Source organism: Dermochelys coriacea, chromosome 7 (genome assembly GCF_009764565.3).
Source record: "Dermochelys coriacea isolate rDerCor1 chromosome 7, rDerCor1.pri.v4, whole genome shotgun sequence".
NCBI lineage: Eukaryota > Metazoa > Chordata > Testudines > Dermochelyidae > Dermochelys > Dermochelys coriacea.
The window spans coordinates 46,341,367-46,361,176 of NC_050074.1; the positions used below are offsets into that span (position 1 = coordinate 46,341,367).

The following is a 19,810-nucleotide window of genomic DNA, read 5'->3' on the forward strand; positions in this document are numbered from 1 at the left end:
AGCCTGCCATTTAAACACCTCCAGCGAGCTTTCAAACGGCCAAAGGCACATTCGACTACCATGTGGCACCTACTCAGCCTGTTATTAAAACGCTCCTTGCTGCTGTCCAGGTGCCCTGTGTAAGGTTTCATGAGCCAGGGCTGTAAGGGATAAACTGGATCTCCCAGGATTACTATGGGCATTTCCACATCCCCCACTGTGAACTTGTGGTCTGGAAAGAAAGTCCCCGCCTGCAGCTTTTTGTACAGGCCACTGTTCCTGAACATGTTTCAGAGTAGCAGCCGTGTTAGTCTGTATTCGCAAAAAAGAAAAGGAGTACTTGTGGCACCTTTAGAGACTAACAAATTTATTTGAACATAAGCTTTTGTGAGCTACAGCTCTCTTCATCGGATGCTTTCGGTGGAAAATACAGTGGGGAGATTTATCTACACACACAGAGAATATGAAACAATGGGTTTTATTATACACAATGTAAGGAGAGTGATCACTTAAGATGAGCCATCACCAGCAGCAGTGGGGGGAAAGGAGGAAAACCTTTTGTGGTGATAATCAAGGTGGGCCATTTCCAGCAGTTAACAAGAATGTCTGAGGAACAGTAGGGGGTGGGGTGGGGGGGAGAAATAACATGGGGAAGTAGTTTTACTTTATGTAATGACCCATCCACTCCCAGTCTCTATTCAAGCCTAAATTAATTGTATCCAGTTTGCAAATTAATTCCAATTCAGCAGTCTCTCGTTGGAGTCTGTTTTTGAAGTTTTTTTGTTGAAGGATAGCCACTCTGAGGTCTGTAACCATGTGACCGGAGAGACTGAAGTGTTCTCCGACTGGTTTTTGAATGTTATAATTCTTGATGTCTGATTTGTGTCCGTTCTTTTATGTAGAGACTGTCCAGTTTGACCAATGTACATGGCAGAGGGGCATTGCTGGCACATGGCATATATCACATTTGTAGATGCGCAGGTGAATAAGCCTCTGATAGTGTGGCTGATGTGATTAGGCCCTATGATGATGTCCCCTAAATAGATATGTGGACAGGTTTTCCTCCTTCCCCCCCTCCTTCCTGCTGGTAATAGCTCATCTTAAGTGATCACTCTCCTTACAGTGTGTATGATAAAATCCATTGTTTCATGTTCTCTGTGTGTGTATATAAATCTCCCCACTGTATTTTCCACCGAATGCATCCGATGAAGTGAGCTGTAGCTCACAAAAGCTTATGTTCAAATAAATTTGTTAGTCTCTAAGGTGCCACAAGTACTCCTTTGTTCCTGAACATGCGTGCGTCATGCACCTTTCCAGATCAGCCTTCATTGATGACCCTGAAATGCCCCTGGTGATCCACAAACACCTGCAACACCATGGAGAAGTATCTCTTCCTATTGATGTATTCAGAGGCAAGGTGGTCTGGCTAAAAGTGGAATGTGTGTGCCATCAATCACCCCACCGCAGATAGGGAAACCTATTTTTGCAAAGCCATCCACTATTTCATGCATGTTTCCCAGAGTCATGGTCCTGTGCAGCTGGATGCGATTTATTGCCCTGCACACTTGGAGTAATACAGCCCCAACAGTGGACTTTCCTACTCCAAATTGATTTGTAACTGACTGGTAGCAGTCTGGATTTGCCAGCTTCCACACAAGACGCTTCTCTACCGTAAGGACAGCTCTCCAATCTGGTGTCCTTGTGCCGCAGGTCGGGGGACAGCTCAGCACGTAGCTCCATGACGGTTGCTTTACGCATCCTAAAGTTCTGTACCCATTGGTCGTCATCCCATGCCTGCATGACAATGCAATCCCACCAATCAGTGTTTGTTTCCCTAGCCCAAAAGCAAAGGTCTACTGTATGCAGCTGCTCTGTGAATCCACAAAGCACTGATAAGTTGCTGCTGTCCATATCACACTCGGGTGCTTGCAATTCATCCTCTGCTAACTTTGCGAGTAACTCTGTGAGTAACTGTGCTGCTATGTGCGATGTCCTCATGACAGCTAACAGCGCATAGGAGAGAAGTGTGGGATCCATCCTCTCTCACTGCAGATGCTGGCGAGCACTACAAAAGAATGACCGTTGCAAAAATGGTGCAAAATGTGACAAGACACAAAGCGGTGCATGATGGTACATTTTGCACATCCCAGGATGTGCCACACTCAGTTTCCGCATTCCCACAACACCTAGCGATGGATGGTGATGCCAGGCACTGTGGGATAATACCCACAGTCCATTGCTATGACTGTCAACAAAGGTGCCCCAAATGTGGACACGATCTGTCAACAGAGGGAGCAAATGTATATACGCTTTGGCAACTTTGCTTTTGTCGATTTTTTTCCCCCCCCTTGGCGACGTTAGTTTCATTGAAAAAGCTTGCCAGTGCAGACAAGCTCTTTGTGAGTAACATAAACCACTAAACCATTTCCCAGCAGAATAAACACCTGCTTCCTGAGTGGGATGTTCCACATACACACTGTCAGTTTATTACAGTCAGTTTTCTTCAACCAACAATGTACCATTTTGGTGTATAGATGCCCTTTTAACATAGAGCTTGCTTCTGGTTGTGAATGTGGTAGCAGATGGGTCTCACCTAAGGACTGTCAATGTCAATGCTAAGGATAAGGGCTGTCCAACTTCTTCATAATGTGGACTGCATTTTCAGAGAGACGGTTGTGGAAACCTCTCCTCCCATTTGTAATTATGCAGACCACTTCTTTTCCCATTTGCTGTATTAGCAAGTATATCAATTACTTCCAGAGAAAGTTAATAGTGATTAATATGATGGGTTAGGTTTTAATGTATACTTAGCTGCTTCTGATGTGATTAAATAGGTGGAAATAAGAAGAGCCAGTGTCATGTGAGCAGCCATCGCTTCACAGACCTCCAGCATGTGCTCTGTGCACCACCAGTTATCCATAAGGCATAGGTGAAGAACTGTTGCTTTAGGTTCATAGGTTTCAGAGTAGCAGCCGTGTTAGTCTGTATTTGCAAAAAGAAAAGGAGTACTTGTGGCACCTTAGAGACTAACAAATTTATTAGATCATAAGCTTTCGTGAGCTACAGCTCACTTCATCGGATGCATTTGGTGGAAAAAACAGGAGAGATTTATATACACACACACACACAGAGAACATGAAACAATGATAAACCCATTGTTTCATGTTCTCTCTGTGTGTGTATATAAATCTCTCCTGTTTTTTCCACCAAATGCATCCGATGAAGTGAGCTGTAGCTCACGAAAGCTTATGATCTAATAAATTTGTTAGTCTCTAAGGTGCCACAAGTACTCCTTTTCTTTAGGTTCATAGTAGTCTGATACAGCAAACTGAGTCCATCCCATTTGTGAATACAGCAGAAGGATCTGATTTAAATCAGGATTTTTATATATAATATTACAACTTTAATTTTTCCTAAAGAAAAGTTCCATCTCATTGATTTGTGATAGAGCCAAAGCATTCTGACTGATGCATTTGCTTTATTTAGAAATACAGACTACCTGTTAGGTAAATGCTGTTTGAAAACATACTTGTGCTTTTTTTGAACAAATACTTGTCTTTATTTTACACAACAGCATATAGTGACTGACTGTATATAATTTGTGGTGATGTTAATATACTGTGTAAGGTAAATTGTGAGAATTAAATAAAACCATTAGTCCTGACATTTTGTACTTACTACGTTTTTAAATTCAGCAGCAGAATATTCATTGCATTGTCACTTTGAAATTACACAAACATTACCAATATATTTTTTCCCCATGAGCAACTTTAATGAATGACAACTTAGTCTTGAATAAAGACTGGTAGTGAATGGGTCATTACACAAAGTAAAACTATTTCCCCATGTTTATTCTCCTTCCCCCCGCCCCCCCTTCCTCAGACATTCTTGTCAACTGCTGGAAATGGCCCACCTTGATTATCACTACAAAAGGTCCTGTTCCCTCTCTCCCCCCCTCCCCTGCGCTCTCCTGCTGGTAATAGCTCACCTTACCTGATCACTCTTGTTACAGTGTGTATGGTAACACCCATTGTTTCATGTTCTCTGTGTTTTTATAAATATCTCCACTGTATTTTCCACTGCATGCATCCAATGAAGTGAGCTGTAGCTCACGAAAGCTTATGCTCAAATAAATTTGTTAGTCTCTAAGGTGCCACAAGTCCTCCTTTTTTTTTTTTTTTTAAATGAATGACTTAGTCTCTAATGATCTATTTGTATGTTTTGCGCATGCCATTAGGTACTGGATGCTATTTATTTATATAGTGCCAAATGTAAGTCTTTTTACAGCCTGAAGGCCAAAACTGGAATATTCATGCCCAAAATAATCCCCTTACACTCCACCCTCAGCTGATTACAATAATTGACTAGTGATATAGTAAAGATGAAACTTAATGATTTCTGCAGAAATCCCATGGAATTAGAGCTGAGTGAAATTTTTTTTGCTTGCCCAAAAATTCAGTTTCAGGATGACTGAAACTATTCATGAATTTGGGTTGAATTTGGAAAATAGTTTTAATTTGAATAAAAAAGGGGGATTTTTTTAAGTCAAAATGGTTCATTTTGACATTTTTTGTTTTGAAATGAGCTGTCTCATTTAGAAAACATAAATTCAGATTGACCTGAATTAATTTTTTTTTTTTTGGACAAGAAATTGAAAAAAAAATCAATTTTAATTAATAGCGAAACATTTTTTTCCAGATTTTTTGGTTCAACCACTGAACCAAAAAATTATTTGTTCAGTTCTAATTGGAATTACCTCTTTCACCCTAATTTCTGTTTACACAAATGTCTTTGCTTCAAAATTGCAGCATACCAGTCTATAATTTTCCTTCCCAGCATGCGCTGGTAGTCTGGAATATTTTGGGCTCTAGAATTTCCCAGGGTTCTTGACACTTTGTTTATAGCCAGACATTACAACAACCAAGTCAAAATCTCTTATGAAACAGGCATTAAGGGACAAATCTTCCATAAATCCAAATAATGGTCTTGGCTCAAGTGAGATCAGGGAATGGAATCTTCTTTCCCCATTTTACTTCGCAACTGCTAGTGTTGCCTCTGGGCTGCAGGGTTGAACCTACATCCTCTGCAAGTATTTAGATGATAGATGTCTGCAGTTGCGGCTCTACATCCAAATCCCCCCTGCATGATCTGGTAGGGAGAGTCCCTGGGAAGCACAGATGCTTTAGTATTCTGACAGGTTTCAGAGTAGCAGCCGTGTTAGTCTGTATTCGCAAAAAGAAAAGGAGTACTTGTGGCACCTTAGAGACTAACAAATTTATTTGAGCATAAGCTTTTGTGAGCTACAGTTTACACGAAAGCTTATGCTCAAATAAATTTGTTAGTCTCTAAGGTGCCACAAGTACTCCTTTTCTTTTTAGTATTCTGGCTGTCCCTTGTGGAGTGAAGTCCTTCCCACCTCTGAATGGGTGGACGGGATTTGATCCTGCCCTAAAAGAGTGAGTTTTAGAGAACACTGGGGTTCCTTCTACAGTTCAGGCTGTAACCTTTCTTTATCCATGTTTCATTAAATGTATCATGTTTATATTTATCATGTTTCATTAAATAAGTTGTTTGGACATGGACCACATGTGGGTGAGTCCTGTAATGGAAATTGCAGAGAGATGATGTGTACAGCATACAGTTTCAGCAACTGTCACTTCATTTGTTGCTCCTGAGGACAAGTGATGAGTTAAGAATCCCTGCTCTCATTTAAAAAAAGAAAAAAGTGAGTTTCTCACTCTCAGGAGTGTGGAGAAAAGCTAGGAAAGGACAGTGAATTATGGATCTTTGTGTACAAAGGGTTGAGATTTTTTAAAAAATAATCTTTAAACATGTATTCATGCTTTGGAAGCACCTAAATCCCTAATCTAGGATTGAGCCTCTCTTGTGCTAACACATAGTAAGAGACACTCATTACCCTAAGCAGTTTACACTTTAAAATATTCTACCTTTAAAAAACAAACCAACCCCACAAGAGACCACCCCCTCCTCCCTCTAAAAAACTACTTTTGTCTTCCCTGACGGGTGGGTGGTATAGTGCCTGATAGAGGACGTCTTGGATATTATTTTGATGTTCAGTTGATGCAGGCTTTGACTCCCTGAACAGTGGTAAACATGAAAGCTTCTCTCTCTTTGTGTGAGCAAATGGAATGTTTTGGAGTTTCCTCACTTACTAGCGCCTCCTGCCCCCTTTACTCAGCAGCCTCCCAATTTCTTGAAATTTGTCCAGGATCACAGGCTTTTTATATAATCCTGTGATGTAGAGGACTTTGTTTATATATCTTGGTCCTGTTCTCCCTGCATACAACCCAGGATGCCATCTCTCCTTGTGTTTCTTTCCATTCTAGGGCTAGGAGATTCACAAATTGATTGATTTAATGTGGGAGGGCTGGAAAGTCCAGAGGAATAGTAACTTTGGTCAGTTGAAGATAATCTGTTTATTTCTTGCAAAGTGCCCTGCCAGCAATGATTAAATGTGTGTGAGAGGTTGAAATAACCCTGCTGTAAAACAATAGAGGCAAATGCAATCTGGATATGTTATGTAATTCCCTTTCGAGAAGGCTCTGAACTGGGTCATATAGGTGTGAGAAATAAAGGCAGGCTGGTGTCTGTGTAATTCATACCTGCCTGTTCAGTGTTCAGGTTGTGTATCCCAGTTTTGTCAGGCAAGGTGGGAGCTCTCCAGAGAAGCAGAGCTTATGCAATTGAAAATTATTAGGGGAGCTGCCAAGATCTTGGGTGGAGGTGGGGCAGGAGGGATGTCTACATGATAACATGAACGGAAGAGTTTATCATATTTTTCAGAGTAGCAGCCGTGTTAGTCTGTATTCGCAAAAAGAAAAGGAGTACCCGTGGCACCTTAGAGACTAACAAATTTATTAGAGCATAAGCTTTCATGAAGTGAGCTGTAGCTCACGAAAGCTTATGCTCTAATAAATTTGTTAGTCTCTAAGGTGCCACGGGTACTCCTTTTCTTTTTATCATATTTTTATTACACTGGAATCCTTTAGAAAGCTTCTGTTTTACCCCTGCATATCACGCAGACTGCGGAATAGTTTAAGGTTAGATTGTTAAGATACACTTGGCTACTGATTTCAAAGTACCTTAATAAATTGTGCATAAAAAAAAATGGGGTGAGAATCTGATAAGCCTTTACATATGCAAAGGGCCTTTATAAAGAGGATGTGATCAATCGTTCTGCATGTTTACTGAAGGTAGGACAAATATCTAATAGGCTTAATCTGCAGGAAAGGAAATTTAGGTTAGATATTAGGAAAAACTTTCTAGCTATAAGGGTGGTTAAACTCCGGAATAGGCTTCCAAGGGAGATTGTGGAATCTGCATCATTAGAGGTTTTTAAGAACAGGTTGGACAAAGGTATCAGGGATGGTCTAGGTTTGCTTGATCCTGCCTCAGCACACGTGGATAGGCTAGGTGACCTCTTGAAATCCCTTTTTTCCCAGCATTTCTATGATGCACTGCAAATGAAGGTGTGATCATAGCATGGGTAGGCATACCGATAATAGTTATAATCTAGCTAGCATGAATAACAATAGCAGTGGTGGCACGCACTTCAACACAGGCTAGCAAAGAACAAGTCCAGTACATACTCTGGTTCATAGCCTGTTCTGAAATCCATGCCATCATGTCTACACTGCTGCTGTGACCCATGCAAACTAGATTAAAGTTATTACAGGTATGCATACACATGATACAATCACATCTTCACTTGCAATGTAGACATACACCAAGTGACCTCCCCCCCCCCCCCCAAAAAAAATCCAGTGAGGCCACAGCTCTAATTTTTCTGTGAATTATACAGGCAACACCAGCAGCTCCACAATTACAGGTCTGAAAGTAACCTGATTATTTAAGCTAAAACAAAATAGAAATATATTTTTAGATCTGTGCATCAGTTGGAAGATATATATTTTTTGCTGCTTACAGGTGCAAATAAATTGCTGCTTTGAAATAAACATCAGAATTTAGCACAGCACTTACTGTCAAGAAAAACTTTTTATAGTAGACTGGTTTATGCTTCCTCCCTTGCTTCCTTTTTTTTTTTCTCAGTAGCTGCTGTGGTCATTTATGGGTGATCTAGAGCCGTGTTTCTCAACCTTTTTGATACCAGGGACTGGCTAGCTGCCTTCCTAAACTGTGCCAGGGAGATCTCAGGGACCAGCGTCAGTCTATGGACCAGTCGTAGAGAAACACTGATCCTAGAGCATGGAGCAAATAGTAGCGAGTCTGGGGATCTGTGGACAGATCCTTAGCTGGAGTGAATTGCCATGGGTCCATTTAAGTCAGCTGAGATTTGTGCTGTATCTGCCTTCTGCTGGACTCCAACAACCAACCTATCCTGTTTAGTCCACTAAATAGCTGTTGAACTGTAAGAACTTTTGGTTGCTTCCACCAAAGACTAGAATTGAACCTGTAATCTAGTGATGAAAGGCTCCATATCACAATACCAATCCCCTGAGCCATCCTCTTACCTTGATTTCATTTTCTTTTGTTTTCTTGCTTTCCCTTCGTGTCTTGCTGACATTCTCACTGTTACTCTTGTCTCAGTCAGCTTCTCAGTATCTGATTACTTTAACTGGAATAATTTTAACAGACTTAGCTGTTAGATTTGTATTTTTTCAGGCCTTATTTTACAGGGTTGTGAGGTGTTTCTTAACTTCCAGGATATCCAGCCTATAGTGCACTGTGTTAATACAAATAATTAATAATATGCCAGAAAATGAAAGTTCTGCATATTTTATGAAAAGTTTATGTAGATATTGAAAGCTTGCCTACAGGCCTACTTTAACTGCTTGAAAAGCATTTTAGAGACACTATATTTCAATTCCCAAATACATTGCTGGTTAAATCTTCAGTGGCATCGGTGCTAGGGGCAAAAGCAGATGATTGACAATGCATGAAGAACAGGGAAAATGTTTGATAAGGCACATGTAGGGCCATGCTGGTTATATTGAATGGTGATCTTTCAAGGGTCAAGTTTGAACACATCTTTAGCTTTTTTCCAAGGATGGATTCATTATCTACCATTATCTTAATTTTCTCTCCTTTGACACTTTGCTTTCCACCCACCCTATCCAATACTAAGATTCCCTAACCCTGTACAGTCGTCATATGATACTGTTCTCCTTGAAACACAGCTGAGAAACTTCCAGACAGAAAGATCTGTCATGAAACCCATGCTGGGGCAATAGGTGATCTGAGCTGACAAACCTCTGCTTTCATGATCACCTTGGCCTTTTCTTCCAGTTTATTTTCTCATTCTATACAGAGGCTCAGACTGTGACAAACTGAGATGGGACTAGGTGAGAGTTTCTCTACAGCCCAGCATTCGTGTCCCATTCCCTACAGGAAGTAGCTGTAACCTGTCTTTTTTGGGCTGATGTATTGTTATCCCCTCCTGAGCTTTTATTCTTCTCCTTGCCTTGGTTTAAAAGGGATGGTTCAATCAATGGATCCTGGACCCTTGTCACAGTTTTTCTTCATGTTGTATTAAGGGAAGGTTGTCTTTGCCTATAAGATACACAGACCACTGTGAAAAGTTGAAGGCACTCAGATTAATAGGCTGCAGTATAAAATCCCGAGGTACGTACAGTCTGTATGTGAAACTGAATTGCTGGACCGTGAAGAGGTGTCAAATGATCATCTCAATCCACTTTCTGTTTCCTGGAAGTGACTTTTTCAGCTGGCATTTTGAACCTAAGCTTCAGACACACAGCAACATCTGAAATCAAATTGAAAGGTCACCTTTGTCTTTAATAGTTGTACATTTGGATAGTAATATCTTGGAATATTTTTAGGTGTTTGCATAAATTTTTATATAAAATCTGAATATTTTAGCAGCAGCTTGTTATGCCAGTATTCACAAGAGGATTCTCCTGGCCTGCATGTACTAAGAATAACAAGCAAGATGTTCTGGCTTGAGTGATTAGTTGTTACATGTCAGTTGAGCCTGGTTCCAGAGCTCTGAGCCTCCATCATCTTGGTAAATTGCTGGTGACCATAGTAACTCTGCTATCTACAGATGACTCTGTCTGTGTTGTGAGGACTTTCCTTTTAGAAGTTCAGAGCTAATTTTGTTTCGTATTTATTCACTCTGGGTCACAGGAGGAAGCCCATGTGAAAAGTTCATTGGGGGTAGATAGCCCATCTTTCATATCATACTTTGGCTAATACGTTTAATTCCCTGGGTATCTAGTCAGGTTTTCAAACCTTATGTGTAAGTGGATGGGTATGATTTGGGTGTGTGGCAGGGAGAGGTCAAATTGATTATATAAATTAGAAAAGAGAAGTATGGTATAGAGTGACTGAAAATATAGAGGAGGAGATAGAGAACACACTGTAGGGAGAGAAAAAAGGATGGGGAAAAGGAAACCTACACAGAAGAGGAATCCACAGAGAAAGTAGACAGCATTACCACTGCTTTAGGAAAGAATAGGTGCAGTGAAGCCAGCAAGGGGAAGAAAGCTTACAAAAGTAAGAGATTAGTAATTACAAATAATAATAATTAATAAAGTGGAATAACAGTACACTACAAACAGTTCGCTCATGTTTTCTTTGCATTCTGGCAGATTTTGGCCTTGGTGCATAGGTTCTGTCACGGTAGCACAGACATCTTTCACTATGGCTTCTTTGCTTAATTTTTGAGTATTGGCTAAATTTTTCAAGCCCTGGCAATAACTCATGCAAGATCTGTGAATAGATTGGGTGCAGGTTACTGCCTTCCTCATCTCCTCTTTAACGATTGTGTCCATGATTCTCTCTTCTGAGAGGATTCTGATGTTCAGGATAAATATTAACTGTAGTTATGGGACCACACAAACTTGTCATGGGTTGCACTTGGGAGGCTTTTATATCTGAAATTCTGCATGACTGAGTTTTTCTTGAATGGATTTTTTTCTTCCTACTCCTGCAGGGCTGCCTTGCAATATACCATGAGCAGGTAATGCACAAGGAGCACCACTGGGAATCATGTCGGACGAGTCAATCTCAGGGAGTGATCCAGACCTGGACCCGGACTTGGAGCAGGAGGATATGGAAGAGGAGGAGGAGGAAGATGAAGAGGCAACGGAGGAGGACAATGACGGGGATGATGAAGAAGACATACTCGATGAGAATGGTTAGTGATTGAGGTTGTGAGAACACACAAACACTTTACCATGCATAATCACTGGAACTGCTAATTCTCAATGTATGGCTTTGGGGAGCCCCATGGAAATAAAATCTAAATAGCGTGGGGAGAAAACAAATCTCCATTATGGGTTTTGCTAAGCGTTTCAAGTGTAGAAATTGCTCATGCGTCAAACGTTTCCCAAGGAAAAATGTAGACTGTTTGAACTATTGAATGAATCCCTCTTTGGTGTTCTGTCTTCACTCTTCCTGAATGTCTGGGATTATTTCTGATTGCAGTGGCTGGAATTCAGATTCATTTGTTTGTGGGTGGTACTGTTCTATTATTAATATTGACAGAGAGTCCCTTGTTTTCTGCCTCTGAGAAAGGATATGGATTAATCACATTTCAAAAATTTGCTGTTCAGGGTGAACTACTGATAAGAAATGAAACCTAGAATATTGTAACAGATGAAGTTGTGAGTATTGGCATTCAGATGCCGTTCTCCAGGGCTTCTGGTTATATTTGTATTTAAACCTGGATTTGGAAAACCTTCATTTAGTACTGGTTGAATGAGATAATAGAACCGCTATGCTGTCCATCTAGTGGTTCTGGCTCTGTTCTAATATAGTTCTGTATTTTTAAGTCTCTAAAAGAAACTGTCATAGGACTCCTGCTTTAGTTTGACTTTGTGTCGAAGAAGTGTAACTTACAGCAGTGGGGCCTGTGGTTAGAGCAGGGGACTGAAAATAAGGACTTCAAAGTATATTCATGGATGTGTCACTGTGGCTGATTCTGTGTGATCTTGAGCCTGTCTTTAATCTTTCCAGGTCTCGGTTTCCTAATCTGTAACAATATGATACTTTGCTGTACAGATTTGTAGTCTTAATTCAGGTTTGTAAAGAACTTTGATGTTCTTGAATCCTTATTAAAGAAATGCCTAACACTATTAAAAGGACACAGTTGGGTCAACTTTGCCCCATAACTTAATTTTTTTTAAAATAAACCTCAGACCAATATATTTTAAAATTTATTTATTAAAATTCCAATGGAGAAGTGTGGGGTTTTTTTTAAATAAACATTCCTCTTCATCTCTTTTGCAACCCCTAAATTGCAGCATTGTGAAGATGGTGCATGAAATTGAAAGTGAAATTGACTTGAAACTGACTAGCCTATTTTCATTGTCTAGTTTGAGGGAAATGGAAGAAGTACATAACATAAATAGAGAAAAACTAAGTAGACTTCCAAAATAATTTGTTTTCTCATGTGTTATCTGTAAAGCAAATAAGGAGACCAAAAATGTGAACTCGTGCTCCTCTCTGCTTCTGTGAACGTAGGGGTGCTTGTGCCAAAACCCAGAGAGCCCAGCTTTTGGAAAGTGGGGAGGGGGCAGCGTAGTATTATCTTGAGAAAGTTTCCTCTCTTTGTTGTGAATACACTATGCATTCTTACTTGAGGCTGGCTCCATCAACAGTGGGCTGCTAAGGGACAGCTCCTTGAGGGGGGATCAGTGGGATCTGTAGGCTGAACCCCCTGTTACATATGTGGGGTTGGGAGATAGGGCAAATCCCATGATTCAGATAAAAAAATGAAGATGAGTGAAAATTTGCTGAGTCTAGTCCTCTTTGTGAGGACCTCTTTACCCAGGTAGGTGGGCATGGGACCTTGACTTAATCTGACAGCATCCTATAAATTGGGCTTGTTACTGTCTGTGTACAATCCTAAATGAGGGATAGAGGAAGAATGCAATAGCCTCTGTAATTGTTATATGAAGTGTAGGTGTAGCCATGTCAATCCCAGGATATTAGAGAGACCAGGTAGGTGAGGTAATATCTTTTATTGGACAAACTTCTGCTGGTGAGAGAGACAAGCTTTCAATCTTACACAGAAGAGCTCTGTGTAAGATCAAAAGCTTGTCTCTGTCAACAACAAAAATTGGTCCAATAGAAGATATTATCTCACCCACCTTGACTCTGTAATTGTTAGCCCATCAAACATACCGTTTAATCAGGGAATATTTGTGTCTAAGGCAAGAAAGGCCTTATTGCTGAAAAAGGGTGCTGTTGATGAGGGGAAAAATATAATTTTGCTTGCACTTTTTCTGCAGTGCTGGAAGATAGATGTTAATCTGTTGCCTTCTATTTTTGACCTATGCTGAATTCCTTTCAGTTCTGGAAGGACAGTCTTTAAACTGCCACTGTGATTCCAAGGAGGAAAGATGGGTGACTTCCAATCTCTTCAACCCCTAACAGAGAACCCCTGTTCTATTGGGGGTGGCTGTTTCAAAAGGAAAGGGGGCAATTCTTTTTTGCTGCTTCCCAGAAGATTTAAGAATAATGATTTAACAGCATTTCATGTGGGTGGGTGAATGTTAAGGGAAAAGAGATCCAAAGGTCGATGGATTTTTTTTTCTTTCTCCTCCTTCTGGGCAGCATAAGACACTGCAGCTACTCCTTGGGGACACTATATTTTTATTAGATGATTCCATCTGCTATCGTACAGGAGCATAACAAACTTTATTGCTCCTTGCATTCTGCCTCAGATCTCTGATGCAAGCAGTCTGAACAGTTCAGCCTTTCTTGGTGTGTGACTGGAAACTGGGGGGTGAGGCAGGGAAAAAGTGGAGCCTGTCATAATAAAACTGGCATGGAAAGGAGGCTATTCTGTTTATGGAGGTGGGGATGAAACAAAAGGAAGGACTTGCCTCTAGCCCAGGAGGCTTTGTATTTTTAAGCCCTGCTCTGTCTCTGTGCAAATGTCATACTGATCCATGCTAGTAAATAATAACTTATATAAATAAATATAAAAGCATTATCGATAGCTTATAACTCACCCTGCAAAATACTATTTTCAGAGCAGGAGGATTTATTTTAGTAGGAGGCTAGGTATGTAATCTCCCCCTTTTTCTCCCTGCTAAAGGACTCTACATTGCTCCTTTTTATTTTGGCTGATTATACACGATATGAAACCCTAGTGGTTTCATAGACTCATAGACTTTTAGGTCAGAAGGGACCACTATGATCATCTAGTCTGACCTCCTGCACAATGCAGGCCACAGAATCTCGCCCACCCACTCCTGTAACAAACCCCTGACCTAAGTCTGAGCTGTTGAAGTCCTCAACTCGTGGTTTAAAGACTTCAGGGTGCAGAGAATCCTCCAGCAAGTGACCCGTGCCCCACGCTACAGAGGAAGGCCTCTGCCAATCTGCCGTGAAGGAAAATTCCTTCCGGACCCCAAATATGGCGATCAGCTGAACCCTGAGCATATGGGCAAGACTCACCAGAACTGGATGCAGCTTCCTTTGGAGCCCATCAACATTACTTCTAAGTCAGCTGGTGGGGAACTCTGAGTGAGGCAAGGTGTATATTACAGCTTGGGCGTATAAGTAATTTCCTCTCCATGCCAGGTGATTTACTTGCTAGTTAACATCCTGTGTATTGGCATGTATTTAAACTTTGTGGGCTTCTCTGCGCTGGGAAATTAGATAATATTAATACACAACCCTGATGGATCATAGTAACTAACACAATGTTCAACATGATTTACCATTAATTGAAGACTAGGACTGTTGTGTATAATATTGTGTTAGCTGGTTGTGGTTGACCCAATGTAGACAAGCCCAGAGTCTCAACTGCATGTAGTGTATCAGAAAAAGGCATTTCTCAGGTCCATTTAGGCCTCAGATTTGTTTTATAAAAAGTTTTTCCAATAATCTAGAATTAATAGAAGTATTTCCACAGTTGTGTAATAGGGATATTTTACTTGCATTTAAACTTACCTCATCAGTCTCTGCAGCCCAGACACTGCAGCACTATGCCAGTTTAATGAGAACAAGCAAGTAAAAATATCTAGAAACTGTCTTTTTTGTTTCAATTATTCAACATGAGTGAAATGCTCTGTGTCTGTACAGCACCTAGCACAGAGGGGTCATGGTCTGTGATTAGGGCTCCTGAGTGCTTCAGTAATACAAAATAATAATAATAAATTAATAAGCAGCATTAATGGTGAAAATGTGATATTGATGCTTTCATTTTAACAATCTAAAGAGTTATTAATACAGGAAAGGGTGTGTGTGGTTTTTGCTTTTTAAATATGGGGTAAGTCCTATGGTTCTTATTTAGGCAAAAGCACCATTCACTTCAATGGGAGCTTTGCTTGAGTAAGTAGGATTGCAGGTTTTGCCCCTTATTTTGGACCTACCAGTATCTTTCGATACAGTGAGTCTTACATTTCTGTCAGAGAAAAGTATAGTAAATTCATGCAGGATGAGGAAATAGGCCCTTCAGACTCAGCAAAATGTCTGCGTACAGGACATGTTCTGTAGAACCTCACCAGCTCCTGTAAGAACATGTCCTGTATATAGACATTTTGCAAAAAGCAAAGGAGTACTTGTGGCACCTTAGAGACTAACAAATTTATTTGAGCATAAGCTTTCGTGAGCTACAGCTCACTTCATCGGATGCATTCGGTGGAAAATACAGTGGGGAGATTTATATACACACACAGAGAACATGAAACAATGGGTTTTATCATACACACTATAAGGAGAGTGATCCCTTAAGATGAGCTATTACCAGCAGGAAGGAGAGGGGGAAAGGAGGAAAACCTTTTGTGGTGATAATCAAGGTGGGCCATTTCCAGCAGTTAACAAGAATGTCTGAGGAACAGTAGGAGGTGGGGTGGGGGGAGAAATAACATGGAGAAATAGTTTTACTTTATGTAATGACCCGTCCACTCCCAGTCTCTATTCGAGACTAAGTTAATTGTATCCAGTTTGCAAATTAATTCCAATTCAGCAGTCTCTCGTTGGAGTCTGTTTCTGAAGTTTTTTTGTTGAAGGATAGCCACTCTGAGGTCTGTAATCATGTGACCGGAGAGATTGAAGTGTTCTCCGACTGGTTTTTGAATGTTATAATTCTTGACGTCTGATTTGTGTCCATTTATTCTTTTACGTAGAGACTGTCCAGTTTGACCTTTTCTTTTTTTCTTTTGACTCCTTTTTTGCGAATACAGACTAACACAGCTGCTACTCTAAAACCTATTTTGATTTCTGTTTTTCTTTTCTAGTAAATCTGGCATGGGCCAGTTGACTGTATTGCTTGTTTTCTCTGTGAACTCATGTCTTGAGTTCTATTTGTGTAGACCATATTCTGCCAGGAGTGTAAAGGAGGGAGGGAGGTGGCATTTTACTGTGTACAGGATATAGCTTAGTAAGTCTTGGAGGAACGTGGGAAGATACTATGGGTTTAAGTAAAGATGTGGGGGCGTCTTTCTGGCTGACTCCAGCATTTTAACTAACCCCCATGAACTGGGTTATTTAGTGTTACCTAAAAGATTTCCACTGGAGTGGGCGTGGCCTGAATAGTGATGTGGGAAGGAAGGATAAGGCCCTCCCTAATCTCCCCCCCCCCATTTCAGGGTATTGCAGACTAACAATGCTTCAGGCCAGTCTCTCAGTCTCTCTCACTGTGTTTAACCTTTCGAAAAACACAAACTCTCGTTCCTAGTCTTCAGTGGTTTTTATAAAGGAAAGTTCCAAACAAAAGTGATGTTCTTTCCTCCCCCACTCCATCTTTCCCCCATCTTCCCCAGCTTTCTGACAACAGCTTCCTTTCTGAGAGAGTGGTACAAAGTCTGATGTAGTCGAAATGTTATGTAACCTGGAGTAATGACTTGCTTTACTTCTTTAAAAGGAGGTGATGTCTCCAGAGCGCTCCTTCCCTTGAACCCATTGATTGGGCTGTTGGGTCTTGCTGATCTAATAAAACAAGGTGGAATTATAACTACTACTTGGCTTTTTTTCCTTTGCATCTATTGTGTACAATGGAATACAAAATGAAAATCCTTCTGTGTAATTTCAGAACAGCCCACATCCACTGATCTGTGTTTTCTGTGCGGATTCTTTCCAGTGTTCCTTTTAACCTGCTAGTGTTTCCCAGGCTTTCCTAAATCCTCCCTGAACATGGGAAGTAACACAGTTGTACAGGGAGTAGAGGTCAGATATAGAGACCATTTATTAGCTGAGCAAAGAAATGCTGCCAGATGGAAGAAAAAGATCTCTTTATTTCTCTTTTCCATTTTGTTTCATGTAGGAGACTCAGGGTTTGTCACTTATTGTCCTGAAAAACTGGTAGTGTTGCTTTTCCACAAATATGCCTAAAGGTTGTCAGTACCTTTCTGTACTAATTTGTATTATTTTTCATGTGCTCCTTCACAATCAACTCTCCATAGCTCACAATCAATTTTAATAATGTTAATTCTTTGCACTTGTATAGTATCTTTCATCTGCAACTTTAAAAACACTGCAGGAACACGAATGAAAGAAGCTTCACAACACAATGAGATTGGTGCTGTCTCTATTGTACAGATGAGGAAACTGAGGTGGGAGGGGAGGGAATGACTTTATAGAATCATAGAATATCAGGGACCTCAGGAGGTCATCTAGTCCAACCCCCTGCTCAAAGCAGGACCAATCCCCAATTTTTTTTTTGCTCTAAATCCCTAAATGGCCCCCTCAAGGATTGAACTCATAACCCTGGGTTTAGCAGGCCAGTACTCAAACCACTGAGCTATCCCTCCCTCTACTGAGTCAGTAACGGCACGGGTCACTTGCTGGAGGATTCTCTGCACCTTGAAGTCTAAACCATGATTTGAGGACTTCAATAGCTCAGACATAGGTGAGAGGGTTATTGCAGGTGTGGGTGGGTGAGATTCTGTGGCCTGCATTGTGCAGGAGGTCAGACTAGATGATCATAATGGTCCCCTCTGACCTTAATGTCTATGAGTCAGTAATGGAGCCGGGAACAGAATCCATGAATCTTGACTCCCAGTCCTCTGCTCTATATTTTAGACAACACCCCCAATAGTTTTACCTGAAGCGTATAATGAACATAGTTAAACGCTTCCTTGGGGTGGGGGGAAGTAAACTAAATATCAGCTCCTGGTTTAATTTTTCTTTAATTTCAGCAGGCATTTTACTAAATAAGCTGGTTTCACCAAAACATGGTAGCTCAGGTTAAATGAAAAATGTACTTATTTTACTATATATTATGATATATGTTGCAGGGGTGCAAGAGTACGTTTGGAAGCAGATCTTTTTAGTTAAATGCCATTATTCTAAGAATAAGTTGTTTTTTCAATATAGTTTAAAAATTCTCCTTCAGAAGCATGAGGCTGAAATCTGAAACTGTATGTAGTTTGTAGTTGTGATAGTGCTTTCTGGCTTGCAAAAGGCATTGTAGGTATGGATAAATGTGTTCCATTACTGCGTTTTTGCTTCCCATTATGTACTCTCTGGTTTATAATTCTTGGATTGCTCATGGATACTATAATTGAGTGTCTAAGTGAATTAATGTGGGAAAGAAAACATCCCAAAATTAATGAACAAAGATATAAAGTGAAAAAAGTTGATAAAATTTGTACCTATGGCCTGATCCCAAAGATCATTAAAGTTGGTAGAAAGACTCCCAGTGGGCTTTGGATGAAATTCTGTTTTAAAAAAACCCCAGCCACCCCAAAACCAAAATACATATAATTGCTGCTGAAACATATTTTGTAGGTAGAATTTGATGTAGTTCAGAGGTTATAGATTGATTAGCAGCATCTAAACCATCCCTCCCCCCATCTTCCCCATGTGGTGGCATGGGATACTCCCATGGTACACCTAGGCAGCGGTGACCATGAGATGGTTGAGTTCAGGATCCTCACAAAAGAAAGAAAGGAGAATAGCAAAATACGGACCCCGGACTTCAGAAAAGCAGACTTAGACCCCCTAAGGGAACTGATAGGTAGGATCCCCTGGGAGGCTAATATGTGGAGGCAAGGAGTCCAGGAGAGCTGGCTGTATTTTAAAGAAGCCTGATTGAGGGTGCAGGAACAAACCATCCCGAAGTGCAGAAAGAATAGTGGCAGGCAACCAGCTTGACTTAACAGTGAAATCGTCAGTGAGCTTAAACTCAAAAAGGAAGCTTACAACAAGTGGACATTTGGACAGATGGCTAGGGAGGAGTATAAAAATATTGTTAGAGCATGCAGGGGTGTAATCAGGAAGGCCAAGGCACAATTGGAGTTGCAGCTAGCAAGGGATGTGAAAGGTAACAAGAAGGGTTTCTACAGGTATGTTAGCAACAAGAAGGTGGTCAGGGAAGGTGTGGGACCCTTACTGAATGGGGGGATGCACATGGATTCACCAAGGGCAAGTCATGCCGGACCAACCTGATTGCCTTCTATGATGAGATAACTGGCTCTGTGGATATGGGGAAAGCAGTGGATGTGATGTATCTTGACTTTAGCAAGGCTTTTGATAAGGTCTCCCACAATATTCTTGCCAGTAAGTTAAAAAGGTATGGATTGGATGAATGGACTATAAGGTGGATAGAAAGTTGGCTAGATTGTCGGGCTCAACGGGTAGTGATCAACGGCTTGACGTTAGCTGGTATCAAGCGGAGTGCCCCAGGAGTTGGTCCTGGGGCCGGTTTTGTTTAACATCTTTATCAGTGATCTGGATGATGGGATGGATTGCACCCTCAGCAAATTCGCAGATGACATGAAACTGGCAGGAGAGGTAGATAAGTATGATGGAAGGTAGGGATAGGGTCCAGAGTGACCTAGACAAATTGGAGGATTGGGCCAAAAGAAATCTGATGAGGTTCAACAAGGACAAGTGCAGAGTCCTGCACTTAGGAAGAAAGAATCCCATGCAC

General features: G+C 40.8%; 1 protein-coding gene across 3 annotated transcripts in view; it reads left to right on the forward strand.

Moving 5' to 3' along the window:
- The window catches only part of RAD54L2 (RAD54 like 2), a 91,243-nt gene that overhangs the window by 19,282 nt on the left and 52,151 nt on the right, over positions 1-19,810 (forward strand). For all 3 annotated transcript variants that reach the window (XM_038409982.2, XM_043518477.1, XM_038409983.2), the window contains exon 2: positions 10,913-11,116. In XM_038409982.2, coding sequence (XP_038265910.1) covers positions 10,969-11,116 — 148 coding nt within the window. In that variant the 5' untranslated portion in view covers positions 10,913-10,968. The remainder of the gene's footprint in view (positions 1-10,912; positions 11,117-19,810) is intronic.